We start from the raw sequence: 27,270 nt of genomic DNA on the forward strand, positions 1-27,270 counted from the left end.
CCTCCAACTTCCCCGAAGTTCACTCGGGCTTCCCCCTCCCGACAGGGTCTCCCTGGGCTCCCGCTTCTCCAGGAGGCAGGGAGGGAGGGAAGGAGGGAAGGAGGGAGGGGAAAGGCAAAGGCGTGTCTTGCCTGGGCTGCCGCCGCCGCTGCCGCTGCTGAAGGCAGATCGGAGATATAAAAGCTCTGGCCGGGCTCCGGCGGCGGCTCCAGTTCGGTGCGGGCGCTTTGGCTGCGGGGCAGCGGGGGCGAGGTGGGACGCAGGGCGGCGGCAGCGGGGTGAGATCGGGGCAGGCGGAGGCAACGCGGGGCTCGCCGTGGGCAACCCCAATGCGTGGACTATCCGCTGCTGCATTATGCTGGAGCTACAGTTCCGCTGAAGGGAGTGTGCACACGGCCGGCTGGGCTGGACTGCAGCGCTGCCGTTCCTTATGAAGAAGGCACAAGTGAGTGAGGCCGGGCGGCGGCGGCGGGCGGCGGGCAGCCGGCGGGGGGTTGCTCGGTGGGCAGAAGAGGGGGCTGAGGGGAGACCTCACCGCTCTCTACAACTCCCTGAAAGGAGGTTGGAGTGAGGTGGGGGTCGGTCTCATCTCCTTAGGGTCTCTTCTCCCTAATATCAGGTAATAGAACGAGAGGAAACGGCATGAAATTGTGCCAGGGGAGGTTTAGGTTGAAGATTAGGCAAAAAATTTCTTTGCTCCACGAGAGGTCAGGGATTGCATTGGAATAGGCTGCCCAGGGAGGTGGTGGAGTTATCATCCCTGGAGGTGTTCAAGGAACCTGTGGTCACAGCATCTGGGACGTGGTTTAATTGCCGTGGTGACTTTGGGTCGTAGGTTACACCCGATGACCTTAGAGGTCATTTACAACCGAAACAAATTCTGTGATTCCTGGTGCGAGAAGGTCGGCTGCGGACGGGAGAGCTGCGGGTCGGGGCAGCCCGGCGGGCAGGGAACAGCGTCCGCGGTAGGGGGTTGGTGGTGATTCCCGGGACAGCCCTGGAGGTGAGGGGCTACGAGGGGGGAAGCTGCCGCTGTTGATGAGAGATTTTAAGGGGAGCAGGGTGGAGACGGAAGAAAAACATAAAACAGAATCATAGAATCGTTTGGGCTGGAAGGGATCTTAGAGATCACCTAATTCCAAACCCCGCCGGTGCTTGCCCTCGGCGCCCGCAGCCCGTGGAAAAGTTGCAGCGAGCGGCTGGGTGAGCGGCGGGAGAGCTCGGAAAGAAAAAACAAATCGCCGTGATAAATCGGTTGCTGTGTTGTACCGACGAGCTGAGAGCGAAAACGGGAACTCAAGGGAGGCAGCGGTGCCGCGGCTGCTGTGCTCGGGGGGCTCCGTTCAAGCGGCTCCGCGTCGGGGCTGAGGGTCCCCACCGCCTTCCTCCCGAAACCCCACCGCGGAGAGCCGCTCGGTACTGTCCTGAGGGTCCCCACCGTGATTTCTCCACTTTGCAATCGATGTTTTGTGCATCATTATTTTTCTTAAAGGAAGACTGAGGACAGGCGCGAGTGGAAGGCGGGGGGGTGGACACACGGACACGACATCATTTTGTAAGAGGAAAAAGCTCAAGGAGACTCAAAAGAGGAAAAGTTTAAAGGCTTGACTTGCAAGGTGCTGGTCGACTTCGGGAAGCTCTGGGTGCCGAGACTTGAGCTCTCAGGTCCTGCTCTTGGAGGGGAGGTTGTCTTCCCCTCCACTTCTTGATTAGGAAGAAGCAAGATAATTTTTTGCTCTCTTCTGTGTCTTGGCAATTGTGATCGTCCACGCACTGGTAGCCTGAAGATATTTCATCATAATCATTGGAAATGACAGAAAATATATTACTGAAGTCTTTGGGGCAGTTAAATAGTTTTTCAGGAGATGAGAGGAATTAGAACAGGAATTAGAAATGCCTGTTTGTTTTTTCCCTTGGTGGGGGGAGAATATTTAAATCTCAGCTGGCCAAAGCGCTGGAGAATGTGCCCACACTTAGGGAGTAATAACTTGGGGAGTTAATTTTTGTGCTGCTGAAGTACAGTGAGGCATTATCTCAGATCAGTTCTGAATCCTCACAGTGTGCATCCCTTGCTGCTAACTCCCTTTTAGATGACTAAAGATGCCTTGTGCTCCTCCAAGCTGTTGTTTCAGACCCTTATATACAAACTTGGTCAAATATGCTGAAGAGTTTATTAGTTGGGAAGAGTCTCTTTAAAGTGTAAGAGCCGTATTTATGTGTGCTTAGCTATGTGCATTCATTTAATATCGGGGTGGACAGCAGTCAAAGTCACAAGATGTTATCCCAGCCCACAGAAGCATGCATGTAGGGCTGCTTCTAGAGAAAGGAAGGGAAAAAATCCCCAAAACCCAACCAAAACTCCTCAGCAAACAAATGAGGATTTATGAGTGCAAGTGGTCAAGTGTTTTATTTCATACTGTAAACTCCTAAAGCCAAGAGAGTGCTTTTGCAGCTTCAGAGCAAAGCAGAAGCAATCCCTCTCTGCCGAGCGACTGGGAAAGACAGAGGCAGTCTTGGCGTTCAGGACCATATGGCTTGACTCAGGGGCTCATGAGCTGTAGCCTGTGGAACAGCTTCTTGTCATGGTGGTGAAGCATCTGTCAGCCTTCAAGCAGTTATGCTTCCTGCTTTTTGGAGGCAGTGACAGACTCCCAGCTCTCCAAAGGATTGTTTCCCTCATTGTAAGGATTAGCAAACAAATGTGATAGCAAAGCATTAACCATTCCAAGGACGTCAGAGCGGGAGATGCTTTGAGAAAGGCTCTCTGCTAAAGCCATGAAGAGCCTTGTGCAAAGAGAGAGCAAGGGAAGCAGGTTCAAGAAAGAGGACTTAGGCACATTGGGGCACTTGGCATGTTAAATTTTCACAGTGACCCCAAGGGCCAACCTTTCTTAGGTGATCCTGTAGCTGAAATGAGATGCCCCAGCACCCTGCCAAGCTGAGTCTTAAAAGTGACTGATGTAGGGGAATCCACTGTTTCTCTTGGGAGATTAATCTGTTTGCTCTCCCATGGCTGCTTCTAGCTTCATCTAGACTGGGGAAAAGAACAGGACTGGGATGCCAGGAAAGAAGTTTTTAAGGCCAGGCTGGATGTGGCTCTGGGCAGCCTGACCTAGTGGAAAGTGTCCCTGCCCATGGCAGGAGGGTTTGAACTAGATGATCCTTGAGGTCCCTTCCTACCCTGACAATTCTCTGATGCTGTGATTCTATGACTTATAAATTACTCCACAACAGACAGAGCACAGAAAGCAAGAACCACGACACCACAGAGCCTCAAAAGCACTTAGCAATACCTGGACAGGAGTGAAAACAAATCAGGAGGTTTGGTGTTTGAAGTAATAGTGCACAAGGCTGAAATATATATAAGGTTTAGTTGATGAGAAGGTGTTGGATTTGTTTCTCAGATCCAACTCCCTTTCACATTCTATTCTATTCTATTCTATTCTATTCTATTCTATTCTATTCTATTCTAATCTATTCTAATCTATTTTCTATTCTAATCTATTTTCTATTCTATTCTATTCCCCTACAGTCCTATGTCTAGCAACTCCTTCCTTCAAGGTTTAGGTTTAGTTGATTAGAAGGTGTTGGATTTGTTCCTCAGCTCCAACTCCCTTTCACATTCCTCTATGGTCCTAAGTCTAGCAGCTTCTTCCTTCAAGGTTTAGGTTTAGTTGATTAGAAGGTGCTGGATTTGTTCCTCAGCTCCAACTCCCTTTCACATTCCCCTACACTCCTAAGTCTAGAACTTCCTTCAAGGATTAGTGGATGAGATGGTGTTGGGTGGTAGGTTGGACTCGATGATCTCGAAGGTCTTTCCCAAGCTGGGTAGTTCTGCCTTGTGTCTAAGGAGCAGAGCTGAAGGAGCAGCTGAGTCATCCGTCAGTGGGACCCGAAAGTGCTGCGAGAGGAGTCGTGCCGAGCGCAGGGCTGGGAGTGAGCAGGTTGTTCAGTTTATTTAAGTCCCTCTCAACCTGAGAAACCACAGGAACTGCAGGAGCACGTTCCCCCAGCACTGTCAGTCCTAGAAGGGGTTGTTTCTGCAAGGACACCCCACTTTGGTAAAGGCATATGATCCCCCCTGCTTCAAATGCACCAACACCTCTTGGAGGCTGCATTAAAAACTGCTAATGCCTTTCAGAAAACCCCAAAAAGGTGTGATTAAGCTTTCAGGGGTCCAGTCATACAAATCCTTTTTCAATGGGGCTATTTCCATGCATTAATCTCATTTGAAGGATTACTTATGTGAGAGGATTTGCAGGCTTATATACTTAGTAATTAAAACTATTACCAGAAGTGAGTTTATGTCTTTCATGTATTTATTTATTTATTTATTTATTTATTTATTTATTTATTCTGTCTTGTGTAAGGAAAAACACAGCACAGGCAGAGCTGCAAATCCAGCAGGCATGGTACTGGTTTCTACCACTATCAGTCCTAACAAAGTGGATAATAAGCAATACCAGCAGAGAAGTGATTTGTCAGCATCCAATAGAGACATTCACCAAGGGCTGGCAAAGCAGCCTTCTGCTGCTTGACCCAGGGCCAGATGAATTCACTACTGCCTTCCATGGTCCTGCAGCCCCACCTGAGCTCCCTGGCTGTCCACAGACCCAGGGTTTGACTCCTGCATTGATTTTGTCTGGACACAGCTAAGTTGCCCTCTAGGCAGGAAGGCTCAGGCAGAGGAGAGCTGAACATGCGTCCCTGGAGGCATCCCAAAAGGGATTGGAAGTGGCACTTGAAGCCATGGTTTAGTTAGTCGTGAGGTGTTGGGTGACAGGTTGGGCTTGATGATCTCTGAGGTCATTCCCAACCTTATTGATTCTATGATTCTGTTTATTTTGCATGCTGACATTGCCAACAAATGAAATATCCCTGATGTTTGGGCAGCTTTTGTTTGCATTCTGAACAAAATGGTGGTGGAGAGGTGCTGGCGTGGTGCAAGCCTGCACAAAACACCCTGCAGGTGTCTGCTTTGCTTGCTCTCTGCTTGATTTGAAGGTGGTCTAAATAGGATTAAGTTGCTGAGAAATGTGCTAGGAGGAGGGCTTCACCCGTGGGGCCAGCTCAGAAGGGCTGCTGATGTGTAGGTATCACAGGTATTTGGTTCAGGTGCTTGATCTTCAGCTCTGGGTTAGATGCACAGCCTCTTAGAAACTTCAGTAGTATCATAGAATCACAGACTTGTTAGGATTAGAAGGGACCTGAAGGATAATCCAGTTCCATCCCCCCTGCCATGGGCAGGGATACCTCACACTAGATCAGGCAGCTCACAGCCACATCCAGCCTGGCCTTAAAAAAGCCTCCAGAGCTTTAGATCTCCTCCTGGCTTTTTATCTCTGTGCTGACAGTTTATTGCTGATAGCTAAATGACCACCTTCAGTTGTCCTGCCTGTAGTATCTTTTGTGTCACTGAAGTGGGAGCCTCTGCAGAAGTTGTTATGGAGCAGTACCTGAAAGAGGAGTACACCAATGGCCTGCTCCAGTCTCCTAGCAGAGACACAAAGCAGCTCTCTGAGACCTTGGTGTGAGCTTGCAGAGTCATTATTTTAGGGGTCATAGTTAGCTCTTCTCTCCCATATTTCTTGCTTGTTCTGCAAAAATATGAACATGAGGCACAGGAAGACATTTGGAGCTCGTGGTTGGTGAGAGCTGCTGCTCATCAGACAGAAAAAAGAGAGCTTGCTGGAGCCAGAAGGCTGTTGCTGCTATTCAGGCTGAGCAATGGACTGAGCTCGCTTTCTCTTTTCCTCTGAATCCGACTCTGCTTAGGGGAGGCCAGTTTGCAGCTCCTGCAGCTGGAGAGAACGTCCTGGAATAAAGTGTCATATGGAGAATAAACAGCAGATGACCTGGGAGGGCTCTAGGGTGGGAGAGCATTGTGTAAGGCATGTGCAGTGAGCCTTTGTTTAGGTTTTTTTCCTGCCTGTCCTGCACGCCTGTAAGTTTTTATCTCTGGTGAGCTATGCAGCGCCTGGCTTTGTAGTTTAGGCTGAGGCCATGAACCCAGCCTGCTTCTGGCCCAGTTCTGCCAGCAAGTTTCTCTTTTCTTTTTTTCCCCCTCTTTTTTCCCCCCTTCACTGCATGTCACTCCTTCAGGTGGAGTTCTGCAAGCTGCCAGTGCCATCCCTCCCAAGTTTTGCTCCGTGACTTAATGCTATGCTGGCTCAGGGCATCGCCATATTGTAGGCAAGCGAAGAGCTGGCAAGATGCAGCCCCTTGGCTTGGGGCAGGCAATGCTCAGTATGCAGTATGTAAACACAGCACCCATTTATTTGATGCAAGGCAGGGGGGAGAAGGGACAAAAAAAGCCACCCCACAAGAAGCCTTCTCCCTACGCAATTCCAGCTGAGCGGTGTGGGAGCCGACAGAGGAAAACGAAAGTGTTTGTTCTCAGCCTGCTCTTGGGACTGCCAAACCTGAGCTTGGGCAGCTGCAAATCCACTTGTTTTCGTCTTCTTTTGGTGCTTTGTTGGTGTTTTTTTTTTTTTGTCCTGTGCACTTCTGGGAAAAAAACCAAACGAAGGAAATGGATCTATGGGAGGTGAGTGGAGAGAGGTAGTGCTGCTCTTTATTTTGTCTTTGCTGATTGCATTTGTGTGTTGCAGACTCAGTCATCTGGAAGCCTGCAAAGCCAACCTTCCTCTTTAAGAAAGATGTTGAGCTGCTGGAAGGTGTCCAGAGAAGGGCAGCAAAGCTGGGGAGGGGTCTGGAGCACAGCCCTGGGAGGAGAGGCTGAGGGAGCTGGGGTTGCTTAGCCTGGAGAAGAGGAGGCTCAGGGGAGACCTTCTTGCTCTCTGCAACTCCCTGAAGGGAGGTTGTAGCCAGGTGGGGGTTGGTTTCTTCTTCCAGACAGCCTGTGACAGAACAAGGGGACACAGTCTCTAAGTGTGCCTGGGGGAAGTTCAGGCTTGCTCTTAGAAAGATCTTCACAGCCAGAGAGATTGGCCATTGGAATGTGCTGCCCAGGGAGGTGGTGGAGTCACCATCCCTGGAGGTGTTTAGGAAGAGCCAGGATGAGGCACTTGGTGCCATGGTTATGTTGCTTAGATGGTGTTGGATGTGATGATCTTGATGATCTCAAAGGTCTTTTCCAACCTGGTTAATTCTGTGTCCTGTATTCGGTGTTGCCCACACTGAAGTACCTGGCTGTGGGGAGCACATAGAATGCAGGTTTATTTGCTGGATGGTTTTAGTTACTGACAAATGTAAATAAGTGTTCTGGTTATTGGCAAATGTAGGTTGGAATTGTCAGGAATTGCTCACAGCCACCTCCAGCCTAGCTGCAAACACCTCCAGGGATGAGGCTTCCACCACCTCCCTGGGCAGCCTGTGCCAGGCTCTCACCACCCTCCTGGGGAAGAACTTCTTCCTCACATCCAATCTCAATCTACCCACTTCTAGTTTTGCTCCATACCCCCCAGTCCTATCACTCCCTGACACCCTCAAAAGTCCCTCCCCAGCTTTCTTGGAGCCCCCTGCAGATACTGGAAGGCCACAATTAGATCTCTGAGGTCTTTACCAACCTGGTTGATTCTATGATTCTATAAACAGGGTCAGGCAGTTTTGGGTGTGAGGATGAAAACTGGAACTATGGTACAGTTTGAAACAGAAAACAAGAACAGTGTTAAGTGGTTTATTTGACTAAAGCTGGTAGCATGCATAAGATCTGAGGTGTGTGAAAGGAGATACCTTAAGGAAGGCATTATTTGTAAGTGTGGAATCCTGCATCCAGGGAGGAATAACAGCAGGCACCAGCACAGGTTAGTGATTGTCCTGCTGGAAAGCAGCTCCATGGAGAGAGACCTTGGAATCACGGTGGATGATAAGTTATCCATGGGACAGCAATGTGCCCTTGTGGCCAAGAGGGCAAATGGTATCCTGGGGTGCAGCAAGAGAAGTGTGGCCAGCAGGGCTAGGGAGGTTCTCCTGCCCTTTACTCTGCCCTGGTGACACCTCACCTGCAATACTGTGTCCAGTTTTGGTCTCCCCAGTTCAAGAGAGGCAGAGACCTGCTGGAGAGAGTCCAAGGGAGAGCTGCAAGGATGGTGATGATGGGACTTGAACATCTCTCTTATGAAGAAAGACTGAGAGCCCTGGGGCTGTTTAGTCTGGAGAAGGCTGAGAGGGGATCTTATTAATGTCTGTTTGAGGGGTGGGCATCAAGAAGAAGGGGCCAGGCTCTTTTCAGTGGTGTCCTCTGTTAGGACAAAGGGCAATGGACACAAACTGGAGATTCCAACTCAACGTGAGCAGAAGCTTCTTCGGTGTGAGGGTGCTGGAGCCCTGGAGCAGGCTGCCCAGAGAGGTTGTGGAGTCTCCTTCTCTGGATGCATTCCTGTGTGACCTGCCCTAGGTGATCCTGCTTTGGCAGGGGGCTTGGACTGGATGACCTCCAGAAGTCCCTTCCAAGCCTTAACATTCTGTGATTTCTGCTGCATGTCCTTTATTTAGACATAGCCCTAACCAATATCAGCTTAGGAGTTGATATCAGTGAACACTTTGGCTGACAGTAATCCATGCAAAGGTCTCCTCTAATTTCCTGTCATTATCTAATAAGCACTGGGTGAGTGATTGGTTGCTGCTTCTGCTGGAGCAGTGTTCAAATCACACAGATGCAGAGGGATGCAGCAGCCATTTGAAATCTGATTAGGAACTTTCTGCTTTATACATGGGGTTAAGGTTGGGTTGGGGGTTTTTTTGGTATTGTGATGGCTGTGTGTGGAGCAGAGAGAAGCTGAGGTGTGAGGTGAAAATAGCACCAGCTCTGACATGGCCCTGCAGGCATTGCCTGGAGGAGGACCCTGTGGTGCTCACTGCTTTGCAGCCAGGCTTTGGAGGGCAGATTTAGACTGAATATTAGAAAGAAAGTCTTTCCAGGGAAGGTGGTGAGACACTGGCATTGGATGTCCAGAGAGACTGTGGATGTCCCCTCCCTGTTCAAGGCCAGGTTGGATGAGGGCTTGAGCAACTTGGGCTGGTGGGAGGTGTCTCTGCCAGTGGCAGGGGGGTTGGAACTGGATGATCTTTAGGGTGTCTTCCAATGCAAACTGTTCTTTGCATCTATGGAAGTGCCTAGAACTGGTGCTAGAAGAGAGAACTGAGGCTGAGGAGGGACAAGTGTAGGACCTTCTTGTACAGCCAGTGGCAGTGGTCATGGCTCCTGGCAGGCTCTGTCGAGCAGGTCATCTGTGGATCCTCCTCTCCCATACCTGCTAGCCCCAAACCTTCACTGCTGTCTCAGTGCACTTTTGACCATGCAGGGACTGCAACGTTGGGTTCTTTGGTTTTGCTGCAAAACTCAATTGGATGGAGAGTACTGCATATGGATATGGCATAGTAGTGGCCCTGGTAGAGTTAGGTAAGGATTGGGCATGATGATCATAGAACAATAAAATGGTTTGGTTTGGAATGGACCTCAAAGGTTGTCTACTTCCAACCCTGCTGCCATAGAGGGGGACACCTTCCATTAGATCTTAAAGGTCTTTTCCCACCATAGTGATTCCATGAGAAGCCCATACATAGAATACATACATGGAATGTATTCAGGAACAACCCTCAAGGTCATGTTTAGCCCAAACCTGAAGTGATTCTTCTTGTCCCACCTGTGATTTGGCCCCTGCTTACAAAAGCCATCCACATGGTATTTCTTGGTGTCCCAGGGAAGAGCTGCTAGAAGGCAGGCTGAGTACTCCTCTGCCTTCACCCACTTCTCCCTGATTCTGGACAGCAGGGCTGGGAAGGCTGTGAGCTGGCAGCCTTGGGGCCCTGGCAGAGGTGGGGTGCACACTTCAGCTTCACCTGGTGTTCTGCAAAACCTGCAGGTTTAGGCTGGGCTGTCAGAAGAGGATGAGTAGTACAGCCTACAGAAATCACCTCTGGCTTTGTGAGCAACCTGGGTTGAATCCAGACAGAAAAAAAAGCGAATCTAGAAGAAGTTCCCTGAGCATGCTTGTTGGAGTGGTGAGAGACACACAGGTTCACATCTTTTCTTGGGTAGGAACTTAAGTCTCCAAGGAAGGATCTGACCATCCAGTCTGTCTTGCTGAAGCTGTTCTACTTTGTGTAAGTAATTATGCATTGTGCCAGAGGGAAGGAAAGAGGGAATAAAATTGAGTGCAGACTCTGAATCTGAAGTGCAGCTTCAGTGTTGCTCCAAATCTGAACTGGATCAGTGTGGATTAAGAGCTGAACTCTCCTAAATCATTGTTTAAGACCAAGGTAACTGAGCTGCTAGGTTTATTTCTTTAATCTTGAGGTGGCTGACAGATGAATTAAGAGTGTAGGGGGGTCCTGTATGTCAGGCCACAACTCCAAATTCACAGATTCCTGATCATGCCAACCTCTGAAGCTCCATTCAGAAAGGTGGAGCCATCTGCAGATCAGAGCCTGAAAACATCAGCCTGCCAGTCCTGTGTGTTCATGCACCTTGGTGTGTTTCCAGGCATAGGCATCCCTTGTGACTGAACCTGACTTCAGTGTAATCACTTTAAGTGGCTCAGTGGCAACACATCCTCACCTCACCCACTGTCTTCCTCAGCTGGTCTTCTGCCTTTCTTTTGTTCCACTGCCATCAGCTCCAGGGCCATCAGTTGGCTGACAGCTAAGGCCAAGGATTGGTGTCTCACAGAATAACAGAATCATTCAGGGTGGAAAAGACCTTGAAGATCAAGTCCAACCATTCCCCAGCTCCACCCAGTCTGGTGCCAAACCGTGTCCGCCAGCACCGCATCTCCGCGTCACGCCAACACCTCCGGGGATGGGGATCCAACCACCCCGCTGGGGAGCCCCTTCCAGTGCCTGAGAACCATTCCAGTCAAGAAGTCATCCAGTATGGTCTCCCATCTCATCTTCAGAAGGACCTGAAGAAGTTTTAGAAGCACCTTACATACAGCTTTAGGAATACAGGCAGAGCATGTGGTGGAGTCACCATCACTGGAGGTGTTTAGGAAGAGCCTGGATGAGGTGCTTGGTGCCATGGTTTAGTTGGTTAGATGGTGTTGGGTGATAGGTTGGGCTCAGTGATCTCAAAGGTCTCTTCCAACCTGGTTAATTCTATTCTATTCTATTCTATTCTATTCTATTCTATTCTATTCTATTCTATTCTATTCTATTCTATTCTAGTCTGTTCTATTCTATTCTGTTCTATTCTTGTCTGTTCTATTCTGTTCTATTCTATTCTGTTCTATTCTATTCTACTCTACTCTACTCTACTCTACTCTACTCTACTCTACTCTACTCCACTCCACTCCACTCCACTCCACTCCACTCCACTCTACTCTATTCCTTTTTTGAGTGATAGGACCCACAGTCTGCATTTGCTTTGGTTGGGTCTCTCTGCTTGATGGAGGTAGGATCTCCTGTGCTGAGAGTTTGCCAGTGTCTTTTTTCCCCTAAATGAACAGCACAACTAATGAAAGTTAGGAGGGAATCCAGGTATCTTACCCCATTGAACCATGTGCACAGAAACACCTGCCAAGGGTGTGTACTTCCTTGACAGCAGAGACAGTGAGGCTGTGGAGACACTGGAACAGGTTGCCCAGGGAGGTCATGGATGCCCCCTCCCTGGAGGTGTTCAAAGCCAGGCTGGATGAGGCCATGAGCAACCTGGGCTAGTGGAGGGTGTCCCTATCAATATCAGAGGGGTTGGAACTAGATGATCTCCCAGGTCTCTTCCAACCCAAACCATTCAGTCTGTGAAGGAGTAACACAGGTGTGAGTTTGCACCATGCTTTGTCATGAAAGAAAGGAGGCAGAGGACAGCACAATGGAACCTCCTTGGAGTGAAGGCTTCTCAGGGTTCTATACAGGACAGGCTTAAACCTTTCATGTCAAAGGATTTATAGCTTTTTCTTTGCAGAACTTTGAGCTTCACAGTGACAAGTCAAAATAATTCCTTTTTTTTAAGGGATACCTTCACATGCTCAAATTTATTCAGAGATTCATAGAATGCCAGGTTGGAAGGGACCTCAAGGGTCACCTGGTCCAACCTTTCAGGGTAGGAATATAGCTTAAATGAGCTGGCCCAGCACCCTGCCAAGCTGGGCCTTGAGACTGTTTAATGTAGGGAAATCCACCACCTCCCTTGGGACTTTATTCTAATGTCTAAATAGTTCCTTTTTTTCCCTCCTCTTGAAGGAAGAGCTTAATATGCTCAAGTGTTTTCTTATTAATGGTTTTCTGATGCCAGGTGTAGAGACTTTTAACATGAATTTGGAAATAGGAAGAAAAAAAACCCTCAATTTTTCCTTGCTACCTCCTGCTTGCTTGGTAGCAGCAGACCCAATACACGTCCCAGAATCGTGCAGAACCACAGGTTGGAAATGCCCTTTGAGACCATCAAGTCCAACCCATCACCCAAGACCATCTGATCAACTAAACCATGGCACTAAGTGCCACATCCAGACTTAAAACACTCCCAGGGATGGTGATCCCACCACCTCCCTGGGGGGGGGGGGTGTCTTCCATTTATGTCTGCAGTATGATGATGCATCATCACTGGATGGATTCTTTGGTCTGCTTAATAACAGAGGACCTCTAATTATATTGGAGGGGGAAAGAAAGAAAGAATAAAACATAATGATGATAATAATAATAAAACCCCATAGTGTTAATAATGTTAATAATAATGTTAATAATGCTAATAATAATGCTAATAATAATGCTAATAATGCTAATAATAATAATAGGGGCATTATAAGTCAGACTGTAAAATCTTAAGCTGTTCATGCCCTGATAAATCTACTTCTGTTCAGGACAGAAAATAAACTCTGCAAATGATGCAGGAGCTCTTTTTGTAAGAGCTGCTCCTGGGTGAAAAGAAACAAAACCCCAAAAAACTTAAAAGATGTCTAACTACTGACCAAAAAAAAACCCCAGAAAAACTGTCTGCGTACTGAATTTTCTACACTGAGGTCCAAACCTCATTATTTGGGCTGCCCAGGTGGGGTCACCAAGCCTGGATGTGTTTAAAGGTGGTTTGGCTGTGGTGCTTGGGGCTATGGTTTAGGGGTGAGCCTTGCAGAGTAGGGTTCTGGGTTGGACTTGGTGATCCTGAGGGTCCTTTCCCACTTGAATGTCTCTGTGATTCTGTAGAGCAGGGTTCTGGGTTGGACTGGGTGCTCCTTAGGGTCCTTTCCCACTTGAATGTCTCTGTGATTCTGTCAAGGAGGGTTCTGGGTTGGACTGGGTGCTCTTGGGGGTCCTTTCCAACCTGAATGTCTCTGTGATTCTGTCAAGGAGGGTTCTGGGTTGGACTGGGTGCTCCTGAGGGTCCTTTCCCACCTGAATGTCTCTGTGATTCCGTCAAGGAGGGTTCTGGGTTGGACTGGGTGCTCCTGAGGGTCCTTTCCCACCTAAATGTCTCTGTGATTCCATCAAGCAGGGTTCTGGGTTGGACTGGGTGCTCCTGAGGGTCCTTTCCAACCTGAATGTCTCTGTGATTTCCAAGTGTGGAGTTCAGGACAGTGCCTGTGAAGGTGGAGGTTGCAAAGTGTGTAGGGAAATTTGTTCCTCTGTTTGATGTTGATCCAAGCAAACCAACAAACAAAACCCTTTCTCTTTCTGGAGATTTCATAATTGGGAGTAGGATATCAAGGTGCTGACTTGTGTGGTCTGACTGAATTAAGGGACTGAAGCAAAGCAGTGAGGAGTCAGGCCATGATGTATTTAATACGCTGCATGTATGCAAAATCATTCCCTAAATTAAAAGAAGAGCTTAGAAATGTAGGGAGGGTGAAATTAAAGCATGCAAATGATTCAGTGGAAAGAAGCCCTCAGTCCCAGCCCTCTAATTTCCAGCCTCCATTTGCTTGCTGTTCAGTGAACTCAGCAGAATCTGCCTTTTGCATTCAATGGCAAGCAGACAATGTTATGTTTGAAACTGATAAGAGAATCTGAATGGCAGTGACAGAATACAGAATTAACCAGGTTGGAAAAGACTTCGAGATCATCCCGTCCAACCTCTCACCCAGCACCATCTGATCAACTAAACCATGGCACCAAGGGCCTCATCCAGGCTCTTCCTAAACACCTCCAGTGATGGTCACTCCACCACCTCCCTGGGCAGCACATTCCAATGGCCAATCTCTCTTTCTATGAAGAACTTTCTCCTCACCTCCAGCCTAAACCTCCCCTGGCACAGCTTGAGATTGTGTCCTCTTGTTCTGGTGCTGGTTGCCTGGGAGAAGAGACTAACCCCCACCTGGCTACAACCTCCTTTCAGGTAGCTGTAGACAGCAAGAAGGTCTCCCCTGAGCCTCCTCTTCTGCAGGCTAAGCAACCCCAGCTCCCTCAGCCTCTCCTCCCAGGGCTGTGCTCCAGACCCCTCCCCAGCTTTGTTGCCCTTCTCTGGACACCTTCCAGCAACTCAACATCTTTCCTAAACTGAGGACGCAGAACTGGACACAGGACTCAAGGTGTGGCCTGGCCAGTGCTGAGCACAGGGCACAATGACTTCCCTGCTCCTGCTGGCCACACTGTTCCTGATGCAGGCCAGGATGTCATTGGCTTCTTGGCCACCTGGGCACACTGCTGGCGCATGTTCAGCCTACTATCAACCAGTACCCCCAGGTCCCTTTCTGTCTGGCTGCTCTCCAGCCACTCTGACCCCAGCCTGTAGCACTGCCTGGGGTTGTGGCCAATGTGTAGAACCTGGCACTTGGATGTGTTCAATGTCATGCCCTTGGACTCTGCCCATCTGTCCAGCCAGGCAAGGTCCCTCTGCAGAGCTCTCCTACCCTCCAACAGATCAACTCCTGCCCCCAGCTCAGTGTCATCTGCAAACTTACTGATGATGGAGATTTGGTTTTGATTCATTTCTTTCTTTCTCTTCCAACTTTGCAGCAGGCAGGAATGGGAATGTTAATCAGCCAAATGAATTGAGGAAGCCTTGTCTAAGACTGCTTGGCACCCTCTGTGGTTTGGTTTCAAAAGTATGTTCCTGACCAAACAGAGCCTTTTTTTTTGGTGGTTATTTTATCAAGGAAGGGGGACTAAAAAAATCTCTCAAATATTCACAATTGCTGCTTTGTTTCCCCCCCCAAATTAATGTGTTTGTGCAGCGTGCAGGTTGCAGTTCTGCTCTGTTTGCCACCAGTTCCAAGGATTCTGGGGTGCATTGCTTTTCTTTGCAAGGCAATGTGAACCTTTGCTTGCAAAGGGTAAGTTTAAATCCTGGCAGTGAAGCTGCTTTGATCTCCTGTGGGATAATCCCTAGCAGAGAACCTGCCCTAAGATTTGCCATGCATTCTCTAAATCCATGGCTGTAAATGTTCTAGACATAACCATTGTTTGGTTCAAGCTGTTCTGCCAAATTGCTTCAGTGTTTGTTCCTTTAGCAGTGTAAAGCTGGGCTAAATCCAGTTGAAAATTAGCCTCCATGCCCAAGCAAGGTGGTGCTCATGTTCCCCTACCCAATTTCTTCTGCCATGGATGGGGAAGATTTTCTTCTCCCTTCCTATCTGGGACCAAAAATTCTGCCTTGGTTTTTTTTGTATCATCAAATCTACAAAGGAATGCTTTTCTTTTCATCCTTCAGTTTCCTCTCACCTTTCCCCATTCAGACAGAAAATGGAAAGTGCTCCCCTCAGCTTTTGGTGCTCCTTTCCTCACCTTGGTTGCCTTTAAGCATCGTCGCCTCTGACAAGAGAACTCCAGCACTTCTGGCAGCCAAAATACTGAAGGCATCTCTGTCACCATCCTGTTTTCTTCCACACAGCCTAAGCTTCATCTCTGCTGAATCACAGAATGGCTTGGGTTGGAAGGAACTGTAAAGATCATCCAGTTCTAATCCCCCTGCCATGGGCAGGGACGCCTCCTACCAGCCCAGCTTGCTCAAGATCTCATCCAGCCTGGCCTTGAACACCTCCAGGGAGGAGGCATCCACAGCCTCCCTGGGCAGCCTGTGCCAGTGTCTCACCATGCTTGCTGGGAAGAATTTCTTCCTAATCTCCAGTGTGAACCTGCCCTAGGTGATCCTGCTTTTGGCAGGGGAATTGGACAGGATGATCTCCAGAGGTCCCTTCCAACCAGGTATCATTCTGTGCTACCGTTGGTATCTGGGAAACTTGTGCCATATATACAAAGCTTTGTGTTATTAGACACCACTGGAGCAATCAAGCCATAACTGAGCAGCCCTTCCTGTCTTCAGATATGAGTGGACTACATCATTACATGTTCCTTTCATTGCAAGGGTGGTGGAACAGTTATGACAGGGCTCTGGGGCAACCTGATCTAGTTGAGGATTCTCCTGCTTGCAGCAGAGGAGATTGGGCTGGGTGACCTTTGGAAGTCCCTTCCAAGCCCTGTGATTCTGTGAGAAGCTTTGACCAAGGAGTTGTTCAAACTCTGACTCAGGAGTGTGATGAGCAGTATAATACAGACATGAACCAAGTGCAGCTTCTCTCAGCAGAGAAGCCAACTACCATGAAAGGAACTGCTGAGAATTTACTTCACTGCCAGCTCTGCAGCAATTGGAGCTCACCTTAGCCTGAGCTTTGTGGGGACAATCTTCCTAGCAGGGTCTGTTGTGGCAGGACAAGGGGTGATGCTTTTAAATTAAAAGAGGGGAGGTTTGGACCAGAGAGAAAGAGGGAATTTGTTACACTGAGGGTGTGAGACACTGGCCTGGATCACCCAGAGGGATCGCAGATGCCCCATCTCTGGAAACATTCCAGATCAGGGTGGATGGGCTCTAAGCAACCTGATCTCGTTGAAGATGTCCTTGCAGGGTGGTTAGAGTAGGTGAGCTTTAAAGGTCTCTTCCAAGCCAAAGCATTCTGTGATTCTGTGAAATGTTTCACATCACAGAAAGTCAGAAGGTGCTGAAAGAGGCAATGCTACCTTCACAGAATTGCCAGGTCAGAGAGGGCTTTGCCCTTAGGTATAATGTAGCTTGAAGTGGAGCTTGATATATGCTAGAGTCAACCCAAGAGGTCACTTCCACTGAAAGGAGCAGTCCTAATCTTGTCATCCTTGCAGATCTGTTCTCCTCCTCCACTCATTCCCCAGGGATTAGTTTGCTGTCTCAGAGCTGAACTGGCCAGGCACTGTCTGTGAATTTAGTGACTTACAGAGGGGTCAGCTGAATGTCAGAGGGAGGGAAGGAGACACTGAGAGCCCTCTCTGAGCAGAGGGGAGCTGTTAGATTGCTTCAGACAGTCTCATTAATCTCAACTGAATAAGAAAGGATTATACATTGAGGTAGGTGAAAGGCCATGGATACTTCCAGTTTCCACTCAAGATTGCTTAGCTTCTAGTTCATGCCCCGAGGAAGCCCTCTTCATCCAGGCAGTACGCTCTGTGAGTGTGAGTGCTCAGGTGCCTTCGGTTTGCTGTGGCCACCAGACTGATTATGCACTGAGCTGACACTTCTTGTTTTCCAAATCTTCCTTGCCTTAATTGCACAAGTCAGATTTGGCCTAATTATAAACTCAGTTGCATGTACAACCATCTGCCAAAATCACCATCTGTAACAATCCAGCCTTCAGCTCTGAGAGGAGGAAAACACTTTGAAAGAGAGGCTGTAGCTGAACTCCAATTGCATGGGAGAGTAATGACAGCCCAGGCATTGCTACTGGAAGAGCTTCCTTTTAGCATGGGAGTATGAATGGTTGGAACTCCCCAAACGTGGTGCGGAGCTGGCATGTTGGACAGCTGCAGCCACTGATGCCTGTGGAGGGGAGATTTAGACTGGAGATGAGGAAGAAATGCTTTCCAGTGAGGGGGGGGAGGCACTGCAACAGGTTGCCCCATGGAGGTCGTGGATGTCCTCTCCCTGGAGATGTTCAAGGCCAGGTTGAGGCCTTGAGCAACCTGGGCTGGTGGACTTCATCCTGGTACATGGCAGGGGGGTTGGAACGGGATGGTCTTGAAGGTCCCTTCCAACCCAGAGAATTCTGTGAATCTGTGAACCCCTCCTATAGGGACAGGCTGAGAGAGCTTGGGCTGTCCAGCCTGGAGAAGGCTCCAGGGAGACCTTAGAGCAGCCTTCCAGTACCTGAAGGGGGCTACAGCAGAGCTGAGGAGGGACTTTTGAGAAGGGCTGGGAGTGATAGGATGAGAGGGAATGGATTGAAACTGGAAGAGGGGAGATCTAGACTGGAGATGAGGAAGAAATGCTTTGCAGTGGGGGTGGGGAGACTCTGGAACAGGTTGCACAGGGAGCTTGGGGCTGTCCCCTCCCTGGAGGTGTTCAAGGCCAGGCTGCATGAGGCTTTGAACAACCTGGGCTGGTGGGAGGTGTCCCTGCCCATGGCAGGGGGATTGGAACTGGATGATTTTTAAGGTCCCTTCCAGCCCAAGCAATTCTATGAACCTGTGAATTGTCTGATTGAGCAAAGAAATCCCACAACTCGTATCCAGGTCCTGCCTTCAATACCTACTCACTGATTTTACTTCCAAACCAAAAAATGCTTAGCATTTTATTACCTACACAATTTGAATCCTATCCCTTCCTAATACATACTCAAAACCCGAAGTGAACAATCCAGCTTTAAGGTAATGACCTGTGAAAGAAGAAAGCAACCCCACATTTATCAGAACACATTAAGAATGGCTCTGCCTTAGTGTGTGAAAACAATATTTCTCCAAAGTGCTAGAATCCTGGAACTGGCTTGGGTTGAAAAAAACACCTCTAAGAACATTGAGTCCAACCAGATGATGGATGAGACTCACTTCACATGCCTTGAAGTTACAGTCTGGGAGGCTGCAGACAAAGCAGGTAAATGACCTATCAAATTAAACACTAATCTTCAAAACATGGCAGGGTGCTTGTAATACAACCTCAGCACTGGGCAGGCATGAAGCCATTTAAGCCAGCAAGCTGGAATTCCAAGTACTGAATAGAACAGAACAGAATGGAACAGGATAGAATAGAATGGAGTGGAACAGAATGGAATGGAACAGAATGGGATGGAACAGAGTGGAATGGAACAGAGTGGAATGGAACAGAATGGGATAGAACAGAATGGAATGCAACAGAATGGGATGGAACAGAATGGAGTGGAACAGAATGGGATGGAACAGAATGGAGTGGAACAGAATGGAATGGAACAGAATGGGATGGAACAGAATGGGATGGAACAGAATGGAATGGAACAGAACTAACCAGGTTGGAAAAGACCTTTGAGATCATTGAGTCCAACCTATCACCCAACACCATCTGATCAACTAAACCATGGCACCAAGTGCCTCATCCAGGCTTTTCCTGAAGATCTCTGGGGTCTGCTTTTGGAAGTCACCAGGAGGAGAGGAAAAAGATAAAGAAAATAATAATAGAAGGAATCAAAAAAGCTTCTTCCCCCCCACCCAAAAAAACCCCACACAAACAACCAAAAAACCTCCAGGGTGTTTAGTGTGAAGAGGAGGCTGAGGGAGACCTCATTGCTCTCTACAGCTCCCTGAAAGGAGGTTGCAGTGAGGTGGGCTCTTCTCCCTAGTCTCAGGTGATAGAAGGAGAGGAAATGGCCTGAAACAGTGCCAGGGGAGGGTTAGGCTGGAGATGAGGAGTAATTTCTTTGCTGCAAGAGTGTTCAGGGATTGGCAGAGGCTGCCCAGGGAGGTGGTGGAGTCCCCATCCCTAGAGATGTTCTAGGAATGTGTGGCCATGGCACCTGGTTTGGTGGCGTTGGGCTGACATCTGGACTTAACCTGAGAGGCCTTTTGCAACCCCAAACAATTCTGTAAGGGCTTTTCAGCTCTGCTAACATGGTCCAAGATAATTATGTAGGTTTAGGATAGTGGCCATAAGAGTATCTGCTGTGTTCTGCAAGAATGAGCACCAGCTTTTATTGCTTATGTTCAGAATCCGAGGTGTCACTACTGATCAGGGAAGGAAACCCAAAATATCCATTAAGGATTTCCCACCAGATCCAAGGTTTCAAGCAGCTGAAAAGCAGAATCACTTTCTTTCATCAGTGCTGAAACCTTTGACCACAGGCTTGGCTGAATGTCTGCTTGGTTTGGCTTGGTTGGTTTCTCTTAAAACACAAGATTACTTTTCCTTACCAGCATGTTGCAAGAGAGGAAAAAGGCGGGGGGGAGGGAAGTAGATGTTACATCATAATTAAAGTTAGGAACTGGGGTTTGGGGGGTGGGGGGATCAAAGTGAAAACTTCTCAGTCCTGGTGCATTGTTAAATTTCCTGTTCCAAGCCTTTTTAAGTTGATGCAGGTGCTCCTGCCTGGCACAGCTCCAGAGAAAGTGGCTTTTGTGTGAGTAAGTTGGGAATACCTTTCATGTCAGCTGTTACTTACCAAAGGGAGAAGCTGCTCTGACTGAACGAGGAGGAGCCAGTGCCGTCTGAAAGTGGCAGGACCTAAAGTGTTGATGTGAGGTTTGTTTGCTCCCCTCCCTTCTGAAGCACTCCCCTGGCTGGGAGCTGCATCCATTGTGAGAGCCACCACAATGCCCAGGAAGAGGTAGGGTCACCCTCTATTGACAGCTGCTGCAGCTGAGAGTCTGTGAAACCAGCAGACTATAGAGGGTAAAGGGGGAAAAAAGACAGTTTGTGATCTGAGAAAAGGTAAGGGAAAGGGAGTTGCTTTGTTTGTTTTCATAGAGTCATTGAATGGTTTGGTTTGGAAGGGACCTCAAAGATCATCCAGTTCCAACCCCCTGCCATGGGCAGGGACACCTCCCACCAGCACAGGCTGCTCAAAACCTCATCCAGCCTGGCCTTGCACACCTCCAGGGAGGGGACATCCACAGCCTCCCTGGGCAACCTGTGCCAGTGCCTCACCACCCTCCCTGTCAAAGAATGTCTTCCTCATGTCCAGTCTCAATCTGCCCTCCTCAAGCTTCAATCCATTGCCTCTCATCCTGTCATTACAAGCCCTTGTTTAAACATCCCTCCCCAGCTCTCCTTCAGCACCCTTCAGATACTGGAAGGCCACCCTACAGACTCTCCAGAGCCTTCTCTTCTCCAGGTAGAACAACCCAGAGAGATCTGCACAAAGCAGAGGGACTGAAGAGAGTTGCTAGAGATCAATTCCATGATCCAAGGGCTGGAGCACCTCTGCTATGAGGACAGGCTCAGGGAGCTGGGGGTGTTCAGCCTGGAGAAGAAGAGTCTTGGGGGGTGGAGGGCTTAGAGCTGCCTTCCAGTACCTGAAAGGGTGCTACAGGAAGGCTCCAGAGGGACTTTTCCTGAGGGTGTCTGGAGACAGGACAAAGGGGAATGGTTTGAAGCTGAGGGAGAGCAGGTTGATATTGGATCTTGGGAAGAAGTTCTTCAGAATGAGGGTGGTGAGACACTGGCTCAGGCTGCCCAGGAAGGCTGGGGATGCCTCCTCTATAGGGGTGTTCAAGGCCAGGCTGGATGAAGCTTTGAGCATCTGAGTCTATTTGAGAGGTGTTCCTGCCCTTGGCAGGGGGATTGGAGTAAATGATCTCTAAGATCCCTCCCAGCCTGAGCCATTCTCTGATTCTATGCTTCTATGACCTTTATCATTATGCAAACCATACAACTGATGTAACCTCTGTTCCTCACCTTGCTGTGTGTGCTCTTGAAGACCAACGAAGGCAGCAGCTGTGGAACGTCAGAACATGAATAGTCTCATGACAGATATTGTAATGAGGGTGTGAAAGCCTAGCACCCCTCAGTGTTGTCAAGGCTTATACTGGTGTTGGCATACCCAAGAGGTCCAAACAGTACTGGTTAATCACATCTAAGCCTGTAATTGTAAGGCTGTATTATGATTATGTAGGTGGATGAAACACAATCTCCCCTGCACCGACACCCAGCTTTACTCTGCATTCAGCAATTATCCTCTCCGTAGAATCATGGAGTTATTTCAGTTGAAAGAGGCTTCTAACATCACTGAGTCCAACCATCAACCCAGCACCACCATGGCCATCAAACCATGTCCCCAAGTGCCATGGCCACAGGTTTCTTGAACACTTCCAGGGATGGGGACTCCTCCACCTCTCACAGAACCATTCAGGTTGGAAACGACCCTCAGGATCACCAAGTCCAACCATTAACCCTGCCCCTCAAAGTTCACCCCTAAACCATATCCCCAAGCACCACATCCAAACCACTGTTAAACACATCCAGGGTTGGTGACTCCACCACCTCCCTGGCAGATAGAGTACAGAATGCAGAACTAACCAGGTAGGAAAAGACCTTTGAGATCATCCAGTCCAACCTATCACCCAACACCATCTGATCAACTAAACCATGGCACCAAGGGCCTCATCCAGGCTCTTCCTAAACACCTCCAGTGATGGTGACTCCACCACCTCCCTGGGCAGCACATCCCAATGGCCAATCTCTCGTGCTGGGAAGAATTTCTTCCTCACCTCCAGCCTGGACCTCCCCTGGCACAGCTTGAGACTGTGTCCTCTTGTTCTGGTGCTGGGTGCCTGGGAGAAGAGACCAAGAGACCAGAAGAGACCAGAACAAGAGGACACAGTCTCAAGCTGTGCCAGGGGAAGTTTAGGCTGGAGGTGAGGAGAAAGTTCTTCCCAGAAAGAGTATATGACCATTGGAATGTGCTGCCCAGGGAGGTGGTGGAGTCCAAAAAGGGTTGGATGTGACACTTGGAGCCATGGTTTAGTTGCCAGGAGGTGTTAGGTGGTAGGTAATAGGTTGGACTTGATGATCTCTGAGGTCTTTCCCAACCTTGCTGATTCTATGCTTTTATCACTTTCATAGTTCTCCCCCCCCAAATTCCAAGTCCTTTGTGTTAAGAACTGAAGATCCAGGAGAGACTTTCTCCAAGAGCTCTTCTTCCATTTCTCTCACTGGTGCTTGAAGGTTTCATATGAAGAAAGGGTGGCTCTGGCTGCATTTTCATGCTAATTCAACAGAACATTCAGGACAGTGGATTGTTTAATTCATTAATTAGATAGTAGTAATTTTTTTTCTGCACAAACTTGGCAAACAAGCAAGACATCTGAAACAGATCTTTGAAAGCCATCTTTAATTAAGGCTTTGCCTTGAGAGAATGGCTTTTCATTCCCTGGGGGAGTCAAATCACCCACCTCCACACAATGTGAGAATCCTGTCCTCCCTGCTGAGATAATCTGCTCTCTCCTTTTGCCTTCCTCTTTCCAACTGCTGAACAATGCCTTTGGGTTGCTGCTGGACAAAAATGCTTCTGGAAGTCACCAGGAGGAGGGGAAGGAAAAAAAAAAAACAGATAAAGAAAATAATAAAAAAGGAATCAAAAAAGCTTCTCCACCCCCCCCCAAAAAAAACCAAACCAAACTCCAAGGAAAACAAAGCCAACAAAAGAAAAAAATAATAAAAAGCAAAAAAGCAAAAGAAAAACCAAAACAAGGACAAAAAACCCCAAGACAAACATGAGCACAACCCCCCCCCCAAAAAAAAAACCAACCCCAGACCTAAGTCCCCCAAAATAAAATACAATTAAAAAACTCCACAACCAGAGAGAAAAAGCCACCAAAAAACGACCCCCCAGATGAACCCCCCAAACCAAAAGCCCCTAAGCAAAGCAAATCTTCCTCTCTCTGGAGTTTCTGAGGTAATGGCAGGTTGTTTTGTTGAGCCCACCGAGGTCTGGTCTTCTGCTCCTTCCTGTTTTGGCAGTGGAGGCATTTTGCATCTCAGTGTCCCCCATGAACAGAAGAAGTGGTGAGAGCCTGGCACAGGTTGCCCAGGGAGGTGGTGGAAGCCTCATCCCTGGAGGTGTTTGCAGCCAGGCTGGAGGTGGCTGTGAGCAACCTGCTGTAGTGTGAGGTGTCCCTGGCCATGGCAGGGGAGTTGGAAGTGGCTGAGCCTTGAGGTCATTTCCAACCCTAACAATTCTATGATTCTAGGTCCATATTGGTAGTGATCACTCTAATGTAGGATAAAGAATATGTCTGTGCAGAGGTCCTCCTAGTCTGTAAGTCACCATCCCTAGAGATGGTCAAGAATGATAGAGTCATAACATTGAAAAATGACCTTGAAGATCATGGAGCACAACACAAGCACCATGACCACTGGGTCCCTCACTCCAAGAAGGACATTGAGGAGCTGCAATGTGTCCAGAGAAGGGCAATAAAGCTGGGGAAGGGTCTGGAGAACAGGGCTGGGGAGGAGCAGCTGAGGGAGCTGGGGGTGTTCAGTGTGGAGAAGAGGAGGCTGAGGGAGACCTCCTTGCTCTCTGCAGCTCCCTGAAAGGAGGTTGCAGTGAGGTGGGGGTTGGGCTCTTTTCCCTAGTATCAGATTATAGAGGGAGGAGAAGAAATGGCCTGAAATTGTGACAGGGGAAGGTTAGGTTGGAGAGGAGGAAGAATTTCTTTGCTGCAAGAGTGGTCAGGGATTGGCACAGGCTGCCCAGGGAGGTGGTGGAGTCCCCATCCCTGGAGGTGTTCCAGAAATGTGTGGCCACGGCACTTGGGGCCATGGTTTGGTGGCCATGGTGGGGCTGGGTTGGTGATTGGACTCCACCTTGGAGGTGTTTTCCAACTCAAAGAATTCCCTGGCTCTGTGATTGTGATTTAACAGGAAGAGCTCTTTCAAAATGTGTGGTTGGCTTGGGGGTTTTCTTAGTTTTTTTAACCTTCTGTGGTGGGTTGAAGTTTCCCCAACCCCCAGCACTACCTTTGCCAGACCAACTCAGTTAGAAGCAAATGAAGCTGTAATTACCAGCAAGAACTGCACACCTTTCTTCCAGCTGAAGCCTTTTTGCCCATTCCCAGTGCTGGTTCTTTGCAGAGCTAGCAGGCCCCCTGATGGATGATGCTCAGTCAATATTTATTTGGGTGCTGTTAACAGAAGCTCCAGAGGCAACTTGGATAATTACCTGTCTCTTGGTAACTTCACTTCCCCAGTGTTTGAGAGCTGAACAAGCTGGCTGGCACCCAGGCCTGATTTAAGATGCATGGAAACTGCTTGAAGCCCTGATTGCCAAGTGGGATTCAACAGTGGGCAAAAATGTATTATGGGACAGATAACATTTCTGAGGAGCCAAAACCAACAACGTGGTTTGGAACAGAAATCCTTTCCAGGGGTGTCCTGGCAGGGGTGGAAAAGAAATGCATTCATTGAAGCACTGAAGGCACTGGTTGGTTAGTTGACTGCATGGGATTACAAAATACCTGGCCTGCATGGATTTGCAAGGCAAAGCCAACAGCAATTTACACTTCTCCTTGCTTATCGTGTCCATCTCGGTTCCACCTGAAGCACGCAACCCAAACCCAGCAGCAGGGGTTCAGCTGCACCTTGCTGCGGGCAGCAGCAGCAGCAGGTTGGCTGGGGCAGCCTGCTGCTCCTGCTGCTGTCAAGGAGAGCTGTAAGGGGTAGGGGATGATAGCAATTAGCCTGAGGTTGCACCAAATTAAGTTGGCATCAAGTCTAAAGCAGCTTCCTCGTTTTCCCAGGATCTGGATGGTGGGAAAGAGTGGTGTGATTCATCATCTTCTCAGCACTGCAAGACCATGGATCTTAGATGTGTCTGTCTCAGAAGAAAAAAAAACAAACACCAAAAAACAGGAGGAAAAAAAAGAGGTGTTCAAGAAATGTGTGGCCATGGCACCTGGGACCTGGTTTCTTTGCCTTGCTGGTGATGGGCTGATGGTTGAATTTAGTGATCTTGGAGGTCTTTGCCAAGCCAAACTATTCTTTGATTGTCTGATTCTACATCTAAAGCACTCCAAAACTGACTGTAAAGAGAGTGGCCTGCATAGAGCCATGGAACTGTTGATGTTGGAAGAGACCTTTATAATCAAGTCCCAGCCACTCACCCAGAGCTCACATCCCCACCACTGCTGCTAAGCCACTGCCATTAAACCACATCCCTCAGCACCACATCCACATGCCCTTTAAACACCTCTGGGGATGGAGACTCCACCACCACCCTGGGCAGCCTCTTCCAGTGCCTGAGAACCCTTGCTGGGAGGAAATTTTTGCTGATACCCAGCTTGAACCTCCCTTGCTTCAACTTTTTACAAGGGATTTCAGTGAAAGGATGAGGAGCAATGGCTTTGAGCTGGAAGAGGGCAGATTTAGACTGGAGATTAGGAAGAGATTCTTTCCAGTGAGGGTGGGGAGACTCTGGCACAGGTTGCCCAGGGAGGTTGTGGATGTCCCCTCCCTGGAGGTGTTCAAGACCAGGCTGGATGAGGACTTGAGCAACCTGTGCTGGTGGGAGGTGTCCCTGCCCATGGCAGGGGGCTGGAACTGGATGATCTTTGATGTCTCTTCCAACCCAACCCATTCTGTGAACCTATGAACTTGAGGACATTTCATCTTGTCCCAACCCCCACCTCTCTCCAACCTCCTTGCAGGGAGCTGTGGAGAGCAACAAGCTCTCCCTTCAGCCTCCTCTTCTCGAGGCTATCCAACCCCAGTTCCCTCAGCCGCTCCTCATAAGACTTGTGGCCAAGGCCCTTGCCCAGCTTTGTTGCCCTTCTCTGGACCTGCTCCAGCCCCTCAATGTCCTCCTCAGAGTGAGGGGGCCCCAAAAGAGAACCCAGTACTCCAGATGTGGCCTCACCAGTGCCAAGCAGAGGGGCCATTACCTCTATCACAACTAAGAGTTAAACAGATTGGAGGACATGTGAAGGAATTGTTTTGCTTTTATGTTTCTGGATGCTTTGTGATACAGAAAGAAAAGAAAAGAAAAGGCAAGGAATATTTTTCTTGTTATTTTCCATTGTGGGGAGTGTTGTTGCACTGCTTTAAGGCTTAAGTCTGAGCATTGGTTTAGCTCCCCACGAGTGCCCAAGCCATGCTGTCTGCGGCAGGAGTTCACAAGCTGTGCCTCAGAGGAGCAGCATGCAAGCCCTGCCCCAGGAGCCGATGTTGAGAGCTGTTTTCCTACCTCAGGATTAAGCAGCAGTTGAAAAATACCGTTGGGAAGCCTGGCCCAGGGTGAGTGCTGTCCCACATTGTTAGCTAAGCCCTGCTGGAGCTGTGGCTTGGGGTTGTGGTTAATTGGATGACTTGCTTCGAGAAACTGGGCTGAAAACAATTCCATGGCTAATATGATTTGAATGCAAGGAGGTTTATAATGAAGAACCCATTCTGCCTTCCCTGTGCTTCGTGGGTTTGGTATGGTTTATTGTTTGCCCTTTGTGTGTGTGTGTGATTTTCCCCTCTTTGTGATTAGATCCAGTATGAGACAGATCACAGAATCACAGAATGGTTTGGGTTGGAAGGCACCTCAAAGATCATCCAGTTCCAACCCCCCTGCCATGGGCAGGGACACCTCACACCAGCCTGGCCTTGAACACCTCCAGGGAGGAGACATCCACAGCCTCCCTGGGCAACCTGTGCCAGTGTCTCACCACCCTCACTGGAAAGAATTCCTTCCG

The 27,270-nt window shown here is 48.8% G+C and overlaps 1 protein-coding gene across 3 annotated transcripts in view; it reads left to right on the forward strand.

Annotated features, from left to right (window-relative positions):
- The first annotated feature begins 269 nt into the window (after positions 1 to 269).
- The window catches only part of KITLG (KIT ligand), a 62,946-nt gene continuing 35,945 nt past the window's right edge, over positions 270 to 27,270 (forward strand). For 2 of the 3 annotated variants that reach the window (XM_054168045.1, XM_054168046.1), the window contains exon 1: positions 270 to 445. In XM_054168045.1, coding sequence (XP_054024020.1) covers positions 431 to 445 — 15 coding nt within the window. In that variant the 5' untranslated portion in view covers positions 270 to 430. Of the gene's footprint in view, positions 446 to 594; positions 620 to 27,270 lie in introns of those variants that run through there. The other variant, XM_054168048.1, reaches the window with a different exon arrangement.

Source organism: Dryobates pubescens, chromosome 15 (genome assembly GCF_014839835.1).
Source record: "Dryobates pubescens isolate bDryPub1 chromosome 15, bDryPub1.pri, whole genome shotgun sequence".
In the NCBI taxonomy this organism is placed as follows: domain Eukaryota; kingdom Metazoa; phylum Chordata; class Aves; order Piciformes; family Picidae; genus Dryobates; species Dryobates pubescens.